Source organism: Pagrus pagrus (genome assembly GCF_965226575.1).
Source record: "Pagrus pagrus genome assembly, chromosome: 15".
Classification (NCBI taxonomy): Eukaryota; Metazoa; Chordata; class Actinopteri; order Spariformes; family Sparidae; genus Pagrus; species Pagrus pagrus.
Window position 1 is genome coordinate 10,920,809 of NC_140199.1, and position 20,252 is coordinate 10,941,060.

General features: G+C 41.1%; 2 protein-coding genes across 3 annotated transcripts in view; one reads left to right on the forward strand and one right to left on the reverse strand.

Moving 5' to 3' along the window:
- Window positions 1–41: 41 nt before the first annotated feature.
- On the reverse strand, window positions 42–7,096 carry prepl (prolyl endopeptidase like). Its single transcript, XM_084374692.1, has 15 exons — window positions 6,772–7,096; window positions 6,071–6,199; window positions 5,810–5,876; window positions 5,329–5,512; window positions 5,147–5,229; window positions 4,925–5,051; window positions 4,630–4,846; window positions 4,189–4,380; window positions 3,747–3,959; window positions 3,269–3,444; window positions 2,945–3,161; window positions 2,531–2,680; window positions 1,809–1,935; window positions 388–476; window positions 42–172 (listed from the first exon to the last, which is right to left on the reverse strand). Exons 1-15 carry the CDS (start codon window positions 6,901–6,903, stop codon window positions 92–94), a joined length of 2,184 nt encoding a protein of 727 aa, XP_084230818.1. The 5' UTR covers window positions 6,904–7,096; the 3' UTR covers window positions 42–91.
- Window positions 7,097–7,305: 209 nt separating this feature from the next.
- camkmt (calmodulin-lysine N-methyltransferase) overlaps window positions 7,306–20,252 on the forward strand; it is a 111,146-nt gene continuing 98,199 nt past the window's right edge. For both annotated transcript variants that reach the window (XM_084374696.1, XM_084374697.1), the window contains exons 1-3: window positions 7,306–7,639; window positions 8,746–8,927; window positions 9,343–9,407. In XM_084374696.1, the coding sequence (XP_084230822.1) occupies window positions 7,475–7,639; window positions 8,746–8,927; window positions 9,343–9,407 (412 nt within the window). In that variant the 5' untranslated portion in view covers window positions 7,306–7,474. The remainder of the gene's footprint in view (window positions 7,640–8,745; window positions 8,928–9,342; window positions 9,408–20,252) is intronic.

Genomic DNA, 20,252 nt, shown 5'->3' on the forward strand with positions numbered 1-20,252 from the left:
TGAAGATTTCAGACACCATTGTGTCATCCTAGTTGTTCTGGCTGTAATTGTAGATGTTTGAGTCATAGTCCTTTGATTCCAGACTACCTTACTATCTCTTCCTTCTTCTTCGTGGCGGCTGAGGAGGGTCCAGGCCCAGCTCCGTGTATAGAAATGATAGCTTGAGCGCTTCCTGTGTTTGGGAGAAAAGGTACAGGACAGATTTCGCAGTCTTTACTTATCAACTCAAGTGACTCAATACATGTTAGTGTTCTCAATGTGAGGAGAGGGCTAGGCTTTTTTTTTTTTTTTTTTACTAATTTACTAGTTACTCACTAATTTGCTTTATATGATAAAGAATTTGGAAGCACGCATTTAAAAAGGTCAACCTAAAAGAAAGTGCATTACCTCCTCAAGCATCATCTCAAAGTCCTCTGGTCCGAGGTGATTTGCTCCGGATTGGATATTCAGGACTATGTTTGGTGCTGGTTCGCATTCTAAAACAAAGACAGAGGGACAGAGGTCAAAGGCAGAATGGGGAAAAAGACGATGTTTTATGTTAAAAACTTCCTTGCAGACATTAATCTTATCTTACTGTATGCCCACTTTCTCTACTCCCCTTATATCTGTGTCCAGTTGCCTCAAATCCTCTCTCTCTCTCTCTCTCTCTCCTGACTCTCTCTTTATTCTGCTTTCATTCATGCGTGCTCCCATCTGATATTGCCCTCTCTCCTCTCAAACCCGTCCATATTATCCCCCCTCCCGGTCTCTGTGGTACGGGCTGTTTCACAAGTGCGGTCTTGACCTTGACAGCTCCCAGTATGTGGCGTCTAATCTCTTGCTCTGATACACTATCTCTTTACCATGCTAATGGGCCTGCATGTGTCTATGCCATCAGCACTTTATCAAAGACTCCGGAGAACAGAGAGAGACAGATTAGGGAGACATATACACACACACACACACACACACACACACACACACACACACACACACACACACACACACACACACACACACACACACACACACACACACACACACACACACACACACACACACACACACACACTCAGCTGCCTGGTTTATGTGTGTATGAACAACAGAAAAGTGAGAGAGGGGGAAAGAGAGAGATAAAGTGTGATTTGGAACAAGAGTGGAGGCAGTGCTAGAGAGAGAGAGAGAGAGAGAGAGAGAGAGAGAGAGAGAGAGTGAGGTATAAAGAGGAGTACCACCAATGTGGCGAAGGCAGATTATAAGTGAGAGGGAGAAAGAGCCTATCTAGGGGGAAATGACAGCAATTAGCTGACTCACACACACGCGCGCGCACACACACACACACACACGCTATACTACAAGGTGACCTATGCTATACTTTGATTACAAACTTCAAATCCTGTTCACTGTTTCCCCAGACGGACAGCCGTATGTCTGTTATGGCTGCCTCTCCGGACATTCACACTGACACCACTACTGGGAGCTGACCCCGAACTTTTAAAACCTATTATGATGCAGAAATCACACCTCAAAGAATGTGGAACAAGTGGAAAACCAATGCATGTTTACAAAATAGTAGGGATGCATGATAAATAAATAAAGCTGATAATATGAAGCCAAACTGCTTTCATTAACTTGACAAGTGCAGCATTTATCTGATCGGTATTGACAATTAGAAGCTGGTGATCATCAATTATCGTATCGGCTGAAAAGCATCCATACCGTCTATCCCTACACAATAGTATGCCTGGCTGCACACATGTGCATCTACATGCAATACAACAAATGACTGCTGTGATATAATATATGAGAGTGTACGTGTGTGCACATACCTGACTTTGGCTTCATGGTGAAGTGTATATTAATGGCTTTCTTTAACTTCTCCTCGTATTTGAGGACACCTGACAGAGGAACCCTGGCATCATCGCTGTAGGCTGTCAGCAGGATCGATGGGTAGCACTAGCTCACACACACACACACACACACACACACACACACACACACACACACACACACACACACACAAAGATGGTTAACCGATTGAAGCTTTCATTAATGTGCTGAACAAAAGTTTTTAAATATTAATGGTCCTCTGTGTCCCCTAAATAAATATTTCATGGCTTTTGGTTCATTTTTCAGGTATAATTTAGCTCTCAGTGGGACATGGGGCTAAATAAGTATTACTTGTGGTCCTGTGCTTGACAGATGACGACTTACTTGTTTTCAGAAAGAGCCTGAAAGCCACTACTAGGCCCAGTGCAATTCAAACACTGGCTCTGGACCAAACTGTGGGCAACGGGAATTTGAAATGGGTTTTCAACATAATCTGAATTAACTGTGTGTTACCTACCAGAGCAGGGCGAATTACATTGCAGGCAAACTTCAGGATTTAAACTACGACTCATAATAAAATCTAAATGCCTGGAAAATCGCATACTAAAATGCATCCGTCATTCAAGTAAAATGGAGACATTTAAAATAGTCAGCAAACTTAGAAAACTGGACAAATAACTGCAGCTACGTTTTTCTTTTTAATGGTCTTCCTTCTCCATACCTGAGGAGTAATGTTGTGAAGGGGACAGTAGGAGGAGATGGTGAGTCTGTGTTTTGGGTTTCCTACTGGGTCCCCCCATTCTTCTCTATCCTCCAAAGTTAGAGGCAGGCTGGGATCTTCCATAGTTCCCAACACATCCAGGAAAGGAGCCTGAACACACAAAAAAAGAGGTGGCTTTGGATGTTAGTGTGTGCATATTCTAAGGCATTTTTTTTTTAATGGTGAGGCGGTGTGATGTCATGTGTAAAGACTGTCCTTCAATCTCTAACTAACCCTTACATATTGGCTTGCTCTGTTAAAGGTTTCTGGGGGAAGACACAGAGTCAATAATACCCTTATTCTTTAGATACAGAATAACAATAAAAGCTACACACTCAAGCACATCGACACACATCTCCAGTAAAAACATCTTACCTGCAGTGTGACAGCCCGCATCATGTCTGGGTGTCTGTTGCACAGCGCTCCTACTGGCACAGCCCCAGCACTGCAGGCTGTAAGGGCAGCGAGTGAAGGAGAGGAGACTCCTAAAGAGAAAAGGTGATGGAGACATGCTTCAAGGTCCTCCACTCCTCTGTGCTTCCCCTCCACACGAGCTTGTCTTTGCCAGGACAGACCCAGCTCTCCTCCACCTCTAGGAGTAAAGGGGTAAAAATACAGATCACACAAGTCTACACACAAGTAAAATACATTTTCCAGCCATTTCCAGCTCCACAACATCAACTTGACTTGATATGATACCTGATGTGGCAGTAGGCCAGAGCCCAGCCTTGCTCCAGCAGCAGCCTTTTCTCTGGGCAGAACTCCATGCTGAGATCTCTGCCATAAGCTCCGTAGACATGGACCAGCAGTGGCGCCTGTCTCAAACCCTCCACAGGCACTGTATGAAACAGTGTCACTGGCACCAAGGTACCATCCTACAAAGAGAGAGAGAGAGAAACTGGTCTGAATGGGTATATGTTACTAAGTATTAAATAATATTTAAACAAGTCTCTTTTAATCATCATCAGTTGCCCTTCTATGTGTTAGGTGTACATGTTTAGACGTATGAAGAAATGCATGACAGATGTGTTTGCTACTGAGGACTTCTGTCTCTGGTGGCTAGTTGCCAAAAGAGCTTTATATCAGTGGACACTTGAGTCTGAATACAAAATGCTTCTTTCCCTGCTGTTACTGTTTCAGTGTGGTTGCGTGCGTCTTATATTTCAAGTGTTCTCACTTGGCTGCAGGCCTCCAAGCGTGTGGTGGTATAATTGCCCTGGTTCTCTGGGGAGGACCTTTCTTGAGTGTCTGATAAAAGTAGCCCATCCTCGGGGTGTAGACAGAAGGACACTGGCAAGTGTACTGGAGATGAGATCAAGAACTTGAACACACTGCTTTGGTCTGCCATGTCTGGTTTCTTGGTTTGGATGGCACAAGCCCAGGACGGGAGCTTAGAAGTGTAGAAATTTAAGGGGGATGAGAGATTAATACATAAAAACAAGATCTGTATGTATTTATACAGGAAAATAAAGAGTATCTATCTGAAAATATAAAACAACTTAACAGGTAAACAAGACAAAGAGAGAACCAAGTTACATGACAAATAGTGAGCAGGCCAGAAAGGTAACAAGACATGCAAAAAGTGAAAAAGTAAAGTGAGTCAGTTCTGTCACACTGACTTGTACAGTGTATGCTTCCTCGGGATGGGTCAGTGGGACCACGATCAGGGAGAGTTCGCCGACTGGTGTTCTTGCAACCAACACACAGTGGTCTCCGACCACGTCCATGTCTTTGATTGCAGTGCCAGGGCCCGGGGCTAACAAGGGCACCCAGGAAGCCATGGATGGCTCTGAGAGAGGGGCCTGAACTACCTAGTAAGCATACAGAAAGATGAACTCCTCATCTCAGAAAAAAACAAACATTTTATAACATTAAAAGATTATATATTTATCTGCATATGTTTCTTTTCCCAAACATAATAATCTGTCAGGTACCACAGCAGAATAAAGTTGTTAATAGGGACCAACTCCTTCAGTCTAAACAGATATTCTGTATGGACATGTCTGTACCTGTGAATGTATGCAACCTATGAACAGAGTTTACCTATGTACAAACTCTACCTGATATTCCTGTCCAGGCCCTGTATTAGCCAGTATGATCAGCCACCTTCTCCAGTGCTCCACGTGGTACAGGAGGTCTGGCTGGCATGGCTGAACCAGGAAAGGCTCGAGATTGGATGTTGTTGTACCAATAAGCAGCACCTCTGAACTGGTCCTGCTGCTGCAGTTGATGCTCAGTATCTGTCGGTCTCTGGAAAGGGACACCTCTACAAACACGCTGGGGAGATGTCGTGTATGGGTTAGAGATGGTGTGGAAGCAGAGACAGTTTACAGATACCACATTAGTCACACTCACTCAGGATGCGTTTCCTCGTACACAGAGCTGATCCTGCTTCCACAAGAGGTTAGGTTTAGACGAAACACTCTGCTACAGCGCAGATCCTCCAGAGTTGTGTAAAACAGGACGTTGTCTGTGGCCCACTCTTCACACATGCAGACATAGACAGACAAAATATTATTTCATTTTAGCCAGTGCACTACTACTGAAATACTGAAGTGGAAACTATTTAAAATGTACCAAAGCTGAAGACTTTATCATGTGTGAATATGACGTGTGGAGGATCCAGAGGAGGGGAGTTTCCAAGCCTCACAACCACACACCTGCATTATCACAGGACAATCATCCATTTATTCAATCAGTTACTGTTACAGTTTTTTCAACAATCAAAGAAAAAAACCCGCAAAAAACAAATAAAGCACCTCAGCTCTTCTCTGTGATTAGTTTTTAGTGTGGCAGCAAGATGCTTTTCCTGTGGGGAAAGACGTATTCTCTGAACAGTCCACCTCTGACACCTCTGTTTCCTCTCTTCATTATCAAGTCCCGGATTCTCCTTCTGTTCAGGGACTTGTCCTAGATTTAGCACCTGCTCTGGTTCCAGCTCACCTACAAATGGGGAGTGAAAACTGAGTCATTCACAAAAGGGGAAAGCCACTGTCCCAAATAAAAGATCACATAAAGTGTTACAGATGTACAGTAGATGTGAAATAGGATTACATAAGAAAGGGGTACTTAAATTTAACTTCTGTAATTTCCTGTTTGTTTCCTTGTTTTTAATTAAATGTCTGCTGATTAATTTCAGTCTTTAGAATGTAATATCATCACAGGTCTCTGTTCCCAACTGTCTGGCTTTCTGGAGTTGTTGACATTAGCAGTCAAGCTACATTCATGTTATCGGCTTACTCTGTCTCTTGTCCATTCTGTAGATGCCGTCACCTTCAATGAAGTAAACGTGGTGAAGTCCACAGACCTGTGTCAAGAGAAATCACACTGAAATGTGAATTCATATTTTGGACAAATGAAGTTAGAAATTGCTGGTGAGTCTTCCAAACATGACTCATTTATTTTTTGTAATTCAAATGTTTTCTCCACCAGCCCCACCAAGGTTATATTCAAAACTATAATCAAATGGTTCAAACACAAGAAGCTGAAGGCCGGCCTTACCACTGAGTGATCAGGTATGTTGGAGAACCGGCGGTATGTTGCCTTCAGTCTCCTGGTAAAATACTTCTGCAAGTCCTTGTACCTCTCAAGTCCAGTGTTTAGATGATCCACTGATGATTCCGAAGTGTCCTGAAATAAAACAACTTTATGAAATACTTTATAATACTTCTTCTCTATCCCTACAGTCAGAAAAGCAATTGGAAAAAGAGCTTTAATGTTTAAGGCTCCTTCAGACGCATCAGCAAAACCACATCGAGGTTAGGTAGGTTAAAGATCTCTATGCAGTGTGTCTTTAAACATAAGTACAGTGCAGTAAAATTATGTATGGCTGTTTTGTGTATGTGTATAGTGTTCATTTTTTAGGTTGTAGGATAGAGTTTACATTAGTTGTCTTCACCTTATTACAAATTGTAACTTTAATGACTTAGCGTTAATTTGATGATGAATAATTCTGTGTTACAGGTGTTTGCGTGTCCCTTCCTTGCCAGTGCAGTGAACCACATCCAACCAGGCTCAATTTCAGACCTGTGGCCTTATCTGTGGCTCCGTACAAGACTAGTTTTGTCAGCATGGCGAAGAGACACCGTTCTGAATAATGGATGACTTGGCGTTATCGACTAGGTATCTTAACAGTCAGTAATCTCACACCGAGCCTAAGGTGAGTAAAAACAGCATCATTAGCGTTAACTGAACACCCTTACCGAGGTGTAGCACCGGTGGACTGACAAGGACAGCCATGTTGTCCGCTTGCACACGGTGAGCTCCCAAAATCGTAACCGGGGTTGTGAAAAGAGACGAGCAGATGAACACCGCAGAGACGAGACAACAGCCATTACTGTATGAAGACGTTAATCGGCTAAATTAACACATGATAGCTGTTATGAGGTTCATAGCTAACTTGTCAGTGTTACGTACTATCTATCATCACGATAGCAAACGCTCTCACGCTTCGCATAAGAAAACTAACTATATTTTAGCCTGTACAATTCATTATTTCGTCATTTAAAACACCCTTTCTGCCGTTGACAGCGGCGAACAAAACCAATGCACGTGCATCATTTCCCAAACAAAGCCCGCTGTTGATGACGTAGCTAGCGATGCCAGACTAAAGTAATCGAACTCAGACGTCCGCGGACACACGTTTGTATGAGAGATCGAGCATTCTTGTTTCGATAATCTGTTGTTATGTCTGGGACGCCAAAAGTGTACGGAAGTAGCATGCATCCATTGTGGGTGTAACAGGTGATGACAGTCAAGCCATATCTGTGATCATTTGTGCGTTGGTGTAGTTCACAGAGAAAAGCCTTATTTTTGTAATACCGCATTGCTACCGATAACTGTGACAGCTCTACGGCCAGTACATTTGTTTACAGATTTATTTCCGCCCAGAACTTCGAAGAGAAAATGGAGAGGGACTCCACCGGTACTGCAGAAAAGACCGAGCCGGGTTCGCCTTTGAGGAAAAACATTAGGGAGGACACCTGCGTAGCTAATTCCCATAGCGCCTGTGATGGGACCTTAGGTGGTACTACTGATGTCGCAAGAGCCAGGTGGACTCTACTGAGACAGGTATTATTAGCCTCAAACGGAAACACAAACCTCCCACGGCTGTAGACTATTTTTGGGAACACGTTTTCAAAGTGTGTTGAATTTTCAACACAAAATGCCTTCTAGGTTTGTACATCCGTTATAATCTTTGTCCCTCATAGCTGTAGGAAAACAAGGATGATGGGAACATATTGTAGCCGCCGGGGTCTTTCTTCCTTTCAGGCTTTCTTACTCGTTTTGGTTACAAAGCTGCTGTTAACTTAATTTTTGAAATACAATTATATTTCATATAGTGTATATATCTATTCATAGCTCAGGGATGTGTGAGTTATAGGAGTGAGCATTTTCTCTATGTATAATTTATGTAGCTGTCATTACATTCAAATAATCCACCAGTCATGGCATTGCCAATGTAATATTCCTGTGTCAGTCTGTTACAGTATACTATATCATAGTCTGCTTTGACATATGCTATGGCATAACTGGAATCTTTACCTCATCTAATTTTATTAACAATTAGTTTTATAACAATATATTTACTCCAGCTACACATTAATTCTGTCGCCATTTAGAATCAATATCTTTCCTCCGGCTGCAGAATCTGGTTAGCAGATGTACAGGAACATAGTGCACACAAGAGCAGTAGCTATAAAAGTAGGGCTTCTACTTTTTTTCCATAGATGGGCATCACAGAGACGTTACCCTCTGCTGACAAGAGCAGCTCCCTGTAATGGGGCCATCTTACATTCTGCACTGCTTCCTCCAGGCACAGTAATGAGACGAGATAAATAGATACAACTTGTAGTATAAAGGAGGATAAAAAGATGCAAATTCATTCTATTCATTATGTATAACTATATGGAGCAATTTTTCTAATGTGTCAGTGTCGGTCTATTTGTATCTATTCAACTTTTGGTAACACACAAGAACATGACATTGTCATTGCAATTTTAGCTGGAAATGTCTTTCATCTCCAATGCATATTATTGTCCTCCAGAAGGACCTTCTCTCTGTCGGACAAAAACCTCACACTGCCAAAACAGGAAACCTGACTGATTCATTCTGTGAATGCTGAAACTTTACAGCTTATGAGGAGATTTATCAGTTACTTCTGGGTCTTCTGACAGGTGCTGCGACAGAAGCAGGTGGACACGCCTGAGGTCAAACAGGTGTCTGTTCGGAGGTTTGCCACGTTTGATCTTTTCAGCAGGAAAAGGCTTGTGACACAAGAAGACCACAGTGATACCTCAGATGACCAGTGGGTGGAGTACAGAAGTGTCTACTTTCCTGAGTACAGTGCCTTTCTCAGGTACACACACTTGAATGGATGCACTCAAGGCTCTAGTTTCATGCTGATACAGAAGAAGCACAGTGACTGTGCACTACACACAGTGGTGGACGTATTCAGAATCTTCCCTTGAGTAAAAGTACTAGATATTTTTTGATTTGCAGAGATATTTTTAATATATTTTTAAATGTAACAATTATTTTACAAAGATGATTCAGCCAAGCACTTCCTCTACAACTCTGTAATGTCAACTTTTGAAATTTGTAAATCCATGACATGTCATATCTGCGCTCGCTTTATGATTGATTTTTCTTTTTTTCCATTAGTTTTAGAGACTCTGTCTTATTTCACTGTCTATGAGAAAAGTAAAACACAAAAGCAATATGGTTTTCTCCAAAGACTGCTGTATAATCCTTTACATTGTTGTGTCTCTCAGGGATAACCTAGGCCCTCTGAGAGTTAATGAAGTGCTCAACAGTTTTGACAACACCGGTAATGTCTGTAAGTACATACTTTATCTTACCACTTGAATGTATTGTGTTTGTGTTTGTGTATTGTGTGTGTATGTGTTAGTGAGAGAGATGTTAACAGTTTGTTTTACCTGCATCACTCTCTCGCTTTTATCCCACCCTCACACACACACACACACACACACACACACACACACTAGAAGTTTGAGTTAGCCTCATGCTGTGTGCTGTTAGTGTTTGATTGATGGTTTGATGGAGGTGGTTTGATGATTCCATCTCTTTTAATGGGAGTATGTCTCGTGTGTGGCTTCTGCAGCAGTTTATCATGTGCTTATTCCTCTCTGCTACCTTCAGTTGTCCTTTAGAAGGAAAGTGGGCTGCAGTCTTCTTATTGCTTCAGTCGACAGTGATGAGAGGTTTGGGAGAAAGGAAAGAGCATGACTCAAACAGGGATTTGCACATGCTCCATGATATGGAGTGAAGTTGCATCACCTGAAACACAAGAGCCTTGATTTCACCTTCATTCTGTGAAGTTTTTGTGAGGCATTTAGCTTGACTAAGTTCACTTCTGGTTGAGTTTGTTCATTAATGGTTTACGTTCGGTTCAGGTATTGCTTATGTCCTATAGCAATCAAAGATGTATTTCAACTAGACATGCATGAGGGGAAACAGTACAATCTGTATTTTTTGGATCAATCAGTCAATCAAAAGTAGGATTCTAACTGCGATTGCACACAATTATACTCCGTGATAAGCTTGAACCCAATCACCAGAATACATTTTGGCAATGTTTGTTTATGCAAACCATGGATATGTTGAAACTGCCCTTCTTTATGTTGCAACTTTACATTTCTTTATGTTCAGTTTTCAGTTTTATCTTGTGACAAAACTGTGCTGGTGGTCTGGTTAGGTTGAGGCACTAAAACCACTTGGTTGGGGTTAGGAAAAGATCATGTTTTGGCTTAAAATACCTGTTTTGTTGCAACAAACACAATTAGAAATGTTCTGACTTCCCATAAAAAATATCTTTTTATTTGCCACCACAAACATGGTTGGAAATTGTTCCAAAGTCTCCCTCAGAATTTCCAGTGTGTCATGCTTACAAATGTCAAATGCTGTGGTCCTTTGTTAAAAAATATCCAGTGGTTACCACTTACAAAATGTTTTCTTTTTTTTTTTTTATTAATATTTTATTGTTTTCATAATGGACAAAACATAAGCAGGCATTCAGTTGCAATTGACTGTAACAAGTTGACACGGAGCACCAAAATAAGATGGAAACAATAATGAACACAAACATGAAAGACATAGACAAATATGGAAAATTAAGAAACACAATGTGAGGGGGGAATGAAAAGAGGTTACACAGGAAAAGAAAGAAAGAAAAAGATAGAGGACAATATAACAGTACAACAGTAATGCCTGAGATGATCAGAAGTTTACAACATCGCTTGATAACCAGCATTCCTATAAAGTAAAACCCTCAGTTATTCACATTTATTGCTATTTTTATGAGTTGGAATTACCATCAACCACTTGATATATAAGAATGGTACTGTTCCTCTCTCAAGTGATACTCCTCCACCTTATCAAGCAGTCTATATGATAATCGTAACACTGTCTTGAACTCTGACACCTCAACAGTAGGTAAAGATTATTATAAAGTGATAAGAGATAGAAGTATGGGTACAGTTCATGCTTCACAGAACTGTTCTACTGCGATTTTCTTAGTTGTGACCCTTTTAAGTCATTATGTACCTCTTTCTGTGCAGGTCCATCCTCACAGGCATGCGATGAGATGAGGTATGGCAAAGGTCATGGGTTAGAGTTAACCAGCCAGATGGCTCTACAGGAGTCAGGGTCAGAGGTGTAGGTCATGTCTAGGGGCTACTTCATTGTACAATGGGATCAGACCATATAAGTCATGACAGAGCTCAGTGGCAGCTCCCATTCTAACCTGCTAGAATGGATAATCCCCTTTCTCTACATGTAGACAATGGGATCAATACTTGTTTATTTGGAGAGAGAAAACAAAGACGTCATCATGATTTTGCCGTTTGGCACTCTTTGTGATTTGCAGATACCTCATTATTCTTCTTTCTCTTCCTCCTTTAGTACATAAAGTAGGAACTGACATAACGATCTGTATACTACTGCCAGCATACCCCCTCATCCCTCCTTCTCAACCCACCCCTCTTTCTTCCTTCCACCCCTCCATCCCTCTCTCCTCCCAGCTGGAGTCGTGCTTGTCCAGATGGGTAACTGAGTTCCTGACTTGGCCGGTGGATTAGCACAGTCGGAGATGAGAGCATAGAGGAGGGGAGAGGAGAAAAGGGGGAGAAAGGGGGAGATGGTGGGTGGGCATGCCAGAGGTGGAGTGTGTGCCTGTGTGGATGTGTGAGTGTGTGAGTGTGTTTAAGGAGTGAAGAGCCACTCGCAAGGGGACCTCGTTCCTCAGACAATGAGCCAGCCATCTCCCTCCTGTTCTCCATCCCATGTTTGGGACTAGTAATGCGTGAGATCAATTAGGATTGGTTGAGAGGATGCTCTGAAAGGCCCAGAGGTGACCCTGTCAGAGCTCTTGGGTATATTTTTCGGGGCGGGAATCAAAGAGAAACCCCTCTAAATACACAAACACACACACACACACACACACACACACACACACACACACACACACACACACACACACACACACACACACACACACACACACACACATTTATGTATACTCCTCAAAAAGACATACAACCACACACTCATGCTTGCAAAAAATCTTCAGTCTTGCTAATAAACACATACTCACTTCGCCCACCATCACACCCTCTCCACCATTCCTGCTATCTTGATAATCCCCCACCCCTGAGGTGTGGACAAGCCCAAATCCTAGGGGTCCTTGTCCTCCTGAATAGCAGGCTAAAAAGCCTGGCCGGATTAGTCCACTGCCTCCAAAATGTGTGGACTCAGCTTAAAATTGCTGCCCCCTCTCAGCGTGACCCTCTCTGCCGGCTATTGTGCTTGTCCCACCACTGTGCACGTATGTGAACAATATGTTGTTTTTTAAGGTGACGATAAGCTGGAGTCAATGGTTTCATTTCAAGACCGCAGGATCAGGGAAAGAGTCTCGATGAAAATGTTTTAGGAAATGGAGAGTGTGTCTTAGAGATGACATCACACCCCAGAGAAGACTCAGATAACATCATATTTTGATATTTCAATATCTGGGGTATTATATCAGCCCAAATTCGATAAGCATTTCATGAAGACTTTATAGACATATATATAAAATATATTTTATATATATTGCCATTATTTTGAAATCTATTGTGATTGCTAGTTATTTTAACATCAATATTTTCATTTTCGCTTAAAGAGCTATTAAATTCATGATGATGTGACTTTGTTGGGGTTTGTGCCAAACAAACTTGTTGTCTCACATATTGAGAACAAGATGCGGTGCTATTGTACTTCTGTAATTTGGATATCACACACCGTATTGTGATTTCAATAGTATTTTCATTAATTGTGCAGCCTTCAAGTAAATTTAAGAGTAAAACTGACAAAACCAAATAAAAGCTTGAATTAATTTCCAAGACGCAACTCAGACCGGGTCCAAATTACACTCTCTGGTCTTGGTTCCTTGTGTCAACATCTGTGTTACCCAAGTAGGTCTGAAGGGAACAATGCATATTCGCTGTCAACCCTCATCACATGGTACATCATGATCACAGAAGGGGGAAATATTTTAGTAAATTGGTAGTAAATGTAGAAAATGTATAATATTAAATGAAAAATTTTGATTTGTAGATACTGAATTGGCTAGAAAAAGTCCAAGCCTAACCCTAATTTAGATATTCTGTCTATCTCTCGCCCAATTGAATGTTTTATTGTTGGAATGGGAGGTGAAAATATGATTTTCTATTATTTCTTCAAATAAGTCTTTGAAACATATTAACAAATTATTGATATAGATGTTGGGAATTTTATATTATCGGCTATTAATATGAAACCAAATTGACTCACACTTCAACGCAGTTTGCAGTGGTATACACCTTTAAAGTTCACATCTGCCAATAAACACTTGAAGAAAACACGACTGCAATTTGCAATAAATGTTCCACAAGGATTCAGAGAGGAGGGAAAAAGTCTGTGCAGTTTTACACAACAATCTTAAAATAGCTATGGGATCTTAAATCATCCATCTTTACACACTATATCTTAGGTGTGAGTACTGGTCATCTTATCGGTACTGGCTGAAAATAATCCATATCTGGCATCTCTAATAAAAGATACTCACCTGCGTTTAATCTTGATGAAGTATCCAAGTCCAGAGCACTCCCTCTGCTGGTCACCCAGAAGTCCTGGAACTGCAGTTACATTTGTAACTCGTTATACATTGTCAATGAATAATTGGGCCTATTTCAGACTGGTCTCAATCACTTTGAACTATATGAACTCTGAACTTCCAACCTTCCTGGTTCTTTAGCTGACAGTGGGGGCTTGTAATTGTAAGAGAGCTTTGTGCTGCCGTTGTTTGGGGTTTTAGGGGGTGCTTGTTTCCTGCTAGGGATCAGGATTTTAGGACACAATACAGGCCCTTGGGGTTGGGTGACTAAGAATGCATCAGAGGAGGTGTGTGCATGTGTGTGTGTGTGTTTGAGAGGGTTTAGGTAGAGCTTGTTGACATTGCAGAGCTTTTGGTAAGAGGGCTTGTTGGGCTGTGGGGTTACTTGTTGGGCTCATGTTGCAGGAGAAGGTCACACCGACACGGACGCACACAGACAGGAATAAATTATCTTTGCTGCTTGTTTTAGTGTTTTGAATCCTCAACTGGAAGCCAGAGATGCAGTTCAGCTCAGCCTCATTGAGAGCAATGCTTTCTCCGCTCCTGAATTGGTGTGTGTGCGTCTTTGTGTGTGTGTGTAATCAAGAGGCAAGCATCCTAATGAAGCCTAATAGAGCCTTCTTCACTACAGCTGTCATTGTCTGAATGGCTACTAGCCTTTCAGCCTCTCAGTCATCCCTATTATCTCCCACAGACTTCACCTATCACCCCCGCTGGTAAATACTATAAGCCCAGAATGTTTGAGTGTTGTGAGGGAGGGAGAGGGGGGCGCTTAGCTGGTCATTTCTGTGTGTATATCTGATGTTTGCTGTGCTACATTGGCGACTGTTCGTGACAGGAGGATGTCTGTAAAGAGGAGAGAGGATAAATGTCAGCATAAGTAACATATTCAGAGTCTGAAGTAGACACATAAATATCAGCTGATCATCTCTGCACATGACGTCGTTGTGTTCTTGTCACTTCCTGTTGCAGCGTCGGACAGGTGCGTGTGTTTTCTGGATCCAGTAGATCTGCCACAGTCACGTATGTGTGTTTAATGTGTTGTAAAGTGTCTAAGTGTTCTGAGTGACTGCGTGTGTGTGCGTATGAGCATGTATGTGTGTGTGTGTGTGTGTGTGTGTGTGTGTTGTAATAGGTGCCCCCCGTAGCCTCCCCTTGTGCCAAGCCTTTAGCGGAGCCCTGTTTGCATAATTATGCTAATTCATTGTGCCATAGTGCTAATTAGACCTTGTTAGACAATAGCGCTAGACTGGGAGCTGGCAGGCACACACACACATACACAGACAGACACACACACACACACACACACACACACACACACACACACACACACACACACACACACACACACACACAAGACACACGCTCACTCAGACTGTTGTGTCAATGACAAGGTTTGTGGTCCCCCCCTGCGCTGTTTATAACATGCTCTCTATAGAAATGGTTCTCTGCTTGTGCGCTCCGGACTGAGCTCAGGTGTCTCTTACGAGTTTGATTTAAGCTAATGGAATAAAAATCAATGTGGAACAAGAATACCCCACAAGCTTCCTCGGAGTCTAATAACACCGGAGCATGCCCATATTCTTGTTCTCTCTTATTCCACAGAGCTGTTGTTAATTGCTCCTTTGTCAGCAATGAGTTATATATTTTTCTAAACTCCACTTATGTTATCCTTGTATGTCGTTTCTTAACGTCATATTGGTATAATATATAATAAATGTACCTACTACTCTTAAGATTGTTAGAAAAGCAAATAAAATATTGATGTTGTCAATAGAATCTTTGAAACGTATAGAATTAGAAACACATTTTTATTTTGTTTTCAAGACATTTGTTCTCAGAACCTTGTAATGTCAGTGGAGTTCAGAGTGTGAAGACTCTACCACAGTAAAGGGACTCTGTGACTTCTGTGTTGTGCTGTAAGCTGTTCGCTAGCAGACTCTTCTCAATTTTCATCTTTGATTTCAGTTTCAAAGAGCTTTATATGCATGGCAAACTAGTGTTTACACTGCCAAAACAAGTGAAACAAACAATTGCAACAATCACAAAATATGTACTTTGCAGAAATAAGTGTGAAATAAAATCCACAAAAAACAAACATAAACAAAAGAAATGTGTTTTTGTTCTTAAATGCATGTATATATACAAATGGGTACAAAAATTCTCTCTTTCTAAGCTAACGTTAGCTAATGTTGCTTTGTGTTAGCGATTGTCTTAACATTACATCCTATGGGCTGTCCTAGAAATTCTGACCCGAGTCATTCACAAATATATCCATAGTCCAGCAGCATTAAACCACTTAAGGTTTTTTAATGTCTCATTTTTCATGTCACGTTGACATATGGCCAAAAAAAAAAAAAAGATAAATGTTAATTGCCAAGAGTTGTTACGTAGGGCTCCTTTAATTATTTAAAATGAAAATCTCATAGGCACTACAAGGTTTGTTGGAAATAAACTAAACTACTTACTAGTATGGCAATTTTTCTTGTGGAAACAGGAATTTACAAGCTTTTTTTCCAGTATAAACTTGAATAAATTGTCTGGTTTTAAATTATATTGATAATTGTATTATAAAAATGTTTTCTTTCTGTAACAAATGTAGAAGCTATTAGGGACATTAAGTTGTTTGAGTAATTAAATTTTTAAAGAAGCAAAACGAAACATACCAATCAATGAAATGTAGTATTTTTGCTACTTTTTTCCTGTCGTAAAAACTACAGACTGAAATGCCCCTTAACTGTTGTTCAAACACATTTTTAGCCATTGCCACAGTAATTGTTTCTAAGTCAATAATTTAACCACTAAACACAGGAAGACAGTCACACAGTAAGTGGATGTGGCTGAGTGTGCACATGTGCATCTAGTGTGTGTGTCACTTTGTGGTGCAGGAGTGGGGGGTTGGAGGTAGTGTAAGAAAGACTTGAGTGGCTTGAGGGCACATTGAAAGAGTTGCCGGTTGACTTAATTGAAAGTAATTGATTTTCGCTTCTGTAGCCTTGTCTCCTCCATCCGTTCACTGGAGGAAACAAGAAACAGGGACTTGCCTGAAGTCGCGTTGGGTGTTGGAGGCTTCTTGACACTCGAGAAGTAAACAGTCGCCACACTATATCTGAGCACAACTTGATGCTAATGTACAGATGCAGACATAGATGTTTATGTGCATGCACACACATTCATGCACGCTGAAAGTCCCTGCAGTAAAGCACCATTATGACTTTGAGCACAATGGGGATTGAAGGTGAGCTGTTGGGTGTAGCTTTGCTCAAGGAGTCCACTCCCATAGTAGCCAGCAGTTGATTATGTGAATGTGTGCATGACTGAGTGTGTGTGTGTGTGTGTGTGTGTGTGTGTGTGTGTCTGTCCGTCCAGATGCGTGTGCACGTGTGCACTATTACCAGTAAGCGGTGGGGATTAAGTTCAGGAAATGAGTAGAGCGTTAAAGGGTGCTTCCCTGCCCAGTGCTCTTGCATTGTCACCACTGCTAATACTCAGCTAATTACAAGGACATACTTTAACAGCAAGCTCAGTCCGTAACCCCTCCTGTCTCTCCACTCCATTCCCTCCCTTTCTTAGGTTACCCCCTCACCCTAGAATTAGGGTATAAAATGAAAGAGAGAAAGAAAAGAGAAAGAGTAATAACAGGTCGCACCCCTCCCTAAAAGCTCGCCCTCCCTATGGACGGATACAATTATTGGATTTTTCTCCATTTAAGTCACCCAACCCCTATGTGCCCCTCCCGGCAATGTCCCCTATGGTGCCTCAGCTCAGCATACACTGGCCCCTCAAACCATATAACACACACACACACACACATAAAGAAAGAGAGTGAGACTGTATAATATCATTTAGTTGTGATGAACCGTTGGAACATCATCTCATCTAGGAGGCCATATTGTCAACACAATGTATTCTACTCCAGGCCCTTCTCTTTGGAGCTTTTCATGATGTGTATACAAGATACAAGATGTGTTAAAAGCTAACGAGGCCGGACAAAGAAGTGCTCCAGCTGTGCTGTTAATTCCCATACAGCACAAGTAGTTATGCTTGATTAGTTGCCATGCCAACTCTTGTGGCAATCATCGCTAAGCTTCTTTCTTTTTTCTCTTAAAAGATACACATTGATACTTTGAGTAAAACATTTGAGTCAGTCCACACATAATGATTCATTCAAAGCAATAAAATCCTCAAAGATATTATTTTCCCTTATTATAGCTACTTCTTATGATGTAATATTAGCTTTTGATTGAATCACAATGTTTGTTTACTGTAACTTCAAGGTAGAAAACTCCTGCATCACGATTAGCTTACATGGACCACAGACTGAAGATAATGACAGCTTGAGTTTACCCAAAACTACCAATTAGTGCAAGAAGTCGCTGTTGTATAGATATCAAAGACACAACAAAGCAATATAGTACATAATAAGTAGAGCAGAAATGTCAGATAGGTTGGACCAACATGTTTAACAATATATCTTCAAATGTTACAGTTAATGCTGAAAATGACATAAAGAAATAAACACGTTTGCTGATGTTAAATATCTCCACAATGCAAACCAACCGCCAGTTGTCTACCCGGAAGTGGCGGTTGTTGTGAGCCACCTGCAGTCAAGATGATGAATACACCCTTCGATATGACTGCGCAATCGTACATGAGAGTGGAAATTTACAAAAGTTTAAATGAGAAAGCTGTTCATCTTGAAAAGCCTTTTTTATTCTTGCACTAACTGTCCATGCGTACAGAACTTAGTTTGCCACTGTGCCTGCATGCATATTGGACTTTACCATTAAAGTATATACATAAACAAATATGCTGAGTCCGCTTGCATCATACAGAGCTAAGTGATTAGTGCATGGTAGTTCATTAGGCTCTCCTCCCTCTTGTACTTATCAAGTGCACCTCTTTGTACTTCTACAGGCACAAGTGTGCATGAGTGTGCATGTGCTTGTTTATGCATGTGCACGAGTGGGTGAATGTCCCTGATGATGTTTAAAACAAATAGATGATTAATGTGATTAGTGTGTTGGTCTGGGAGTGAAACCGCTGTAGTAAATGGCTACAGGGGCATATGGGAATAGGATTTGGCCCGGCGCCAAACGCTCAGTTTGTGTTAGTGTGTGTTTATGTTTTTCCTTGCTTTGTGCTGGTTTCACCATTCTCACCTGATGTCAATCTGTAAAATCAATAATTCAGTTTTTAAAATAGTGAATTTCAAGATATTTTTTTTTGGATTTACAACACAAACACATTTTTTTTGAAGGCAACTGCTTTCTTGTTTCCTTCATCTTTTTTCCACATTTTAAAAGAAATCAACATTAAACTTTTTTTGATCACCAAAAGCTTTTTAAGAAACTAGAAAATGTGCCTTACAAGAACCTGGTTCTTGGTTCCGTTCGTAAAGGCTGTAGCTCATACTGGTACTTGAGGTTTTGGCTTTGACTTCATCTTCTGTTAAATTAGCAAAATATATTCCTTTAAGTCAAGTATGGAGAGTTAGTTTTAATTATCAATAAATGGATCCTAATTTACTTGGACTTATTCCTTAAAAAACCTCAACAGAGAGGTGGAGCAGCTGCCTGTCAGCCTTCAACCTGTCAACATGTTTTTGCTTAAACTGCTAATGTGTTTGCTATTTAGCTAAGGAGCCATTAACTTGCTTAGTGACTCACTGTACAGCTCTAATGCACAAACTGCTACAGTACTTGTTCACTCTGTCAGTCCCTGTCTATCTGGAGACTCTCTAAATAGCCCCACAGGGGCCTTTAACTGTCATTCGGCTGTGCTAATGCTAAAGTAGGTGTTGACGCTAATGGGTGTGCTAAATGCTAATGTGAGCTAGCGTGAGCCTCTGAGGGGAAAGTTAACTGATTTTCAAGTGGCCCCCTGAGAGACTGCCCTAATCGCTAACTAGCTGTAGCATCTCTCCTGGGCTCCAGGCTGAAGAGACTAAAGCTGTTTCTGTTATTCTAACTGCTAACTGCCATATTGTGCTGTGGCTTTACTCTCTCATTTCAGAATATCATAGGGATAATCCCTATATAATATAGGGAAAAGGGTTTCAATAAGTGGTCTGTGATTGATATTAGCCATTTAAAAAAAAAAAGAAACACAGAAAGAAGAAATAGAACAAATACTGTATGTCTTTATGGTTTAAATATGATCAAGCACAACAAATTGAACATTTAGGTTTTCCTTTTATTGTAAAGTAACACACACACACACACACACACACACACACACACACACACACACACACACACACACACTTTTTACTCTCTTATTCTATCCGTCTATTGGCCCACAGCAGGTCATGGCGCCACAGATCTTTGTGTTTGCCAATTGAGGCTGAAATTCTCTCTCTCTCTCTCTCTCTCTCTCTCTCTCTCTCTCCCTGTCTCTCACTTTTGATTGAATTTGATATGAGAGCTTTTTCTACAAGATGTAATGTCATTTTTGTGTCACTACAAACACAAACAATACTCATCAAAAGTGCGATTTAGGGCAGATCAGGATTCAATAGTTGAAACAATT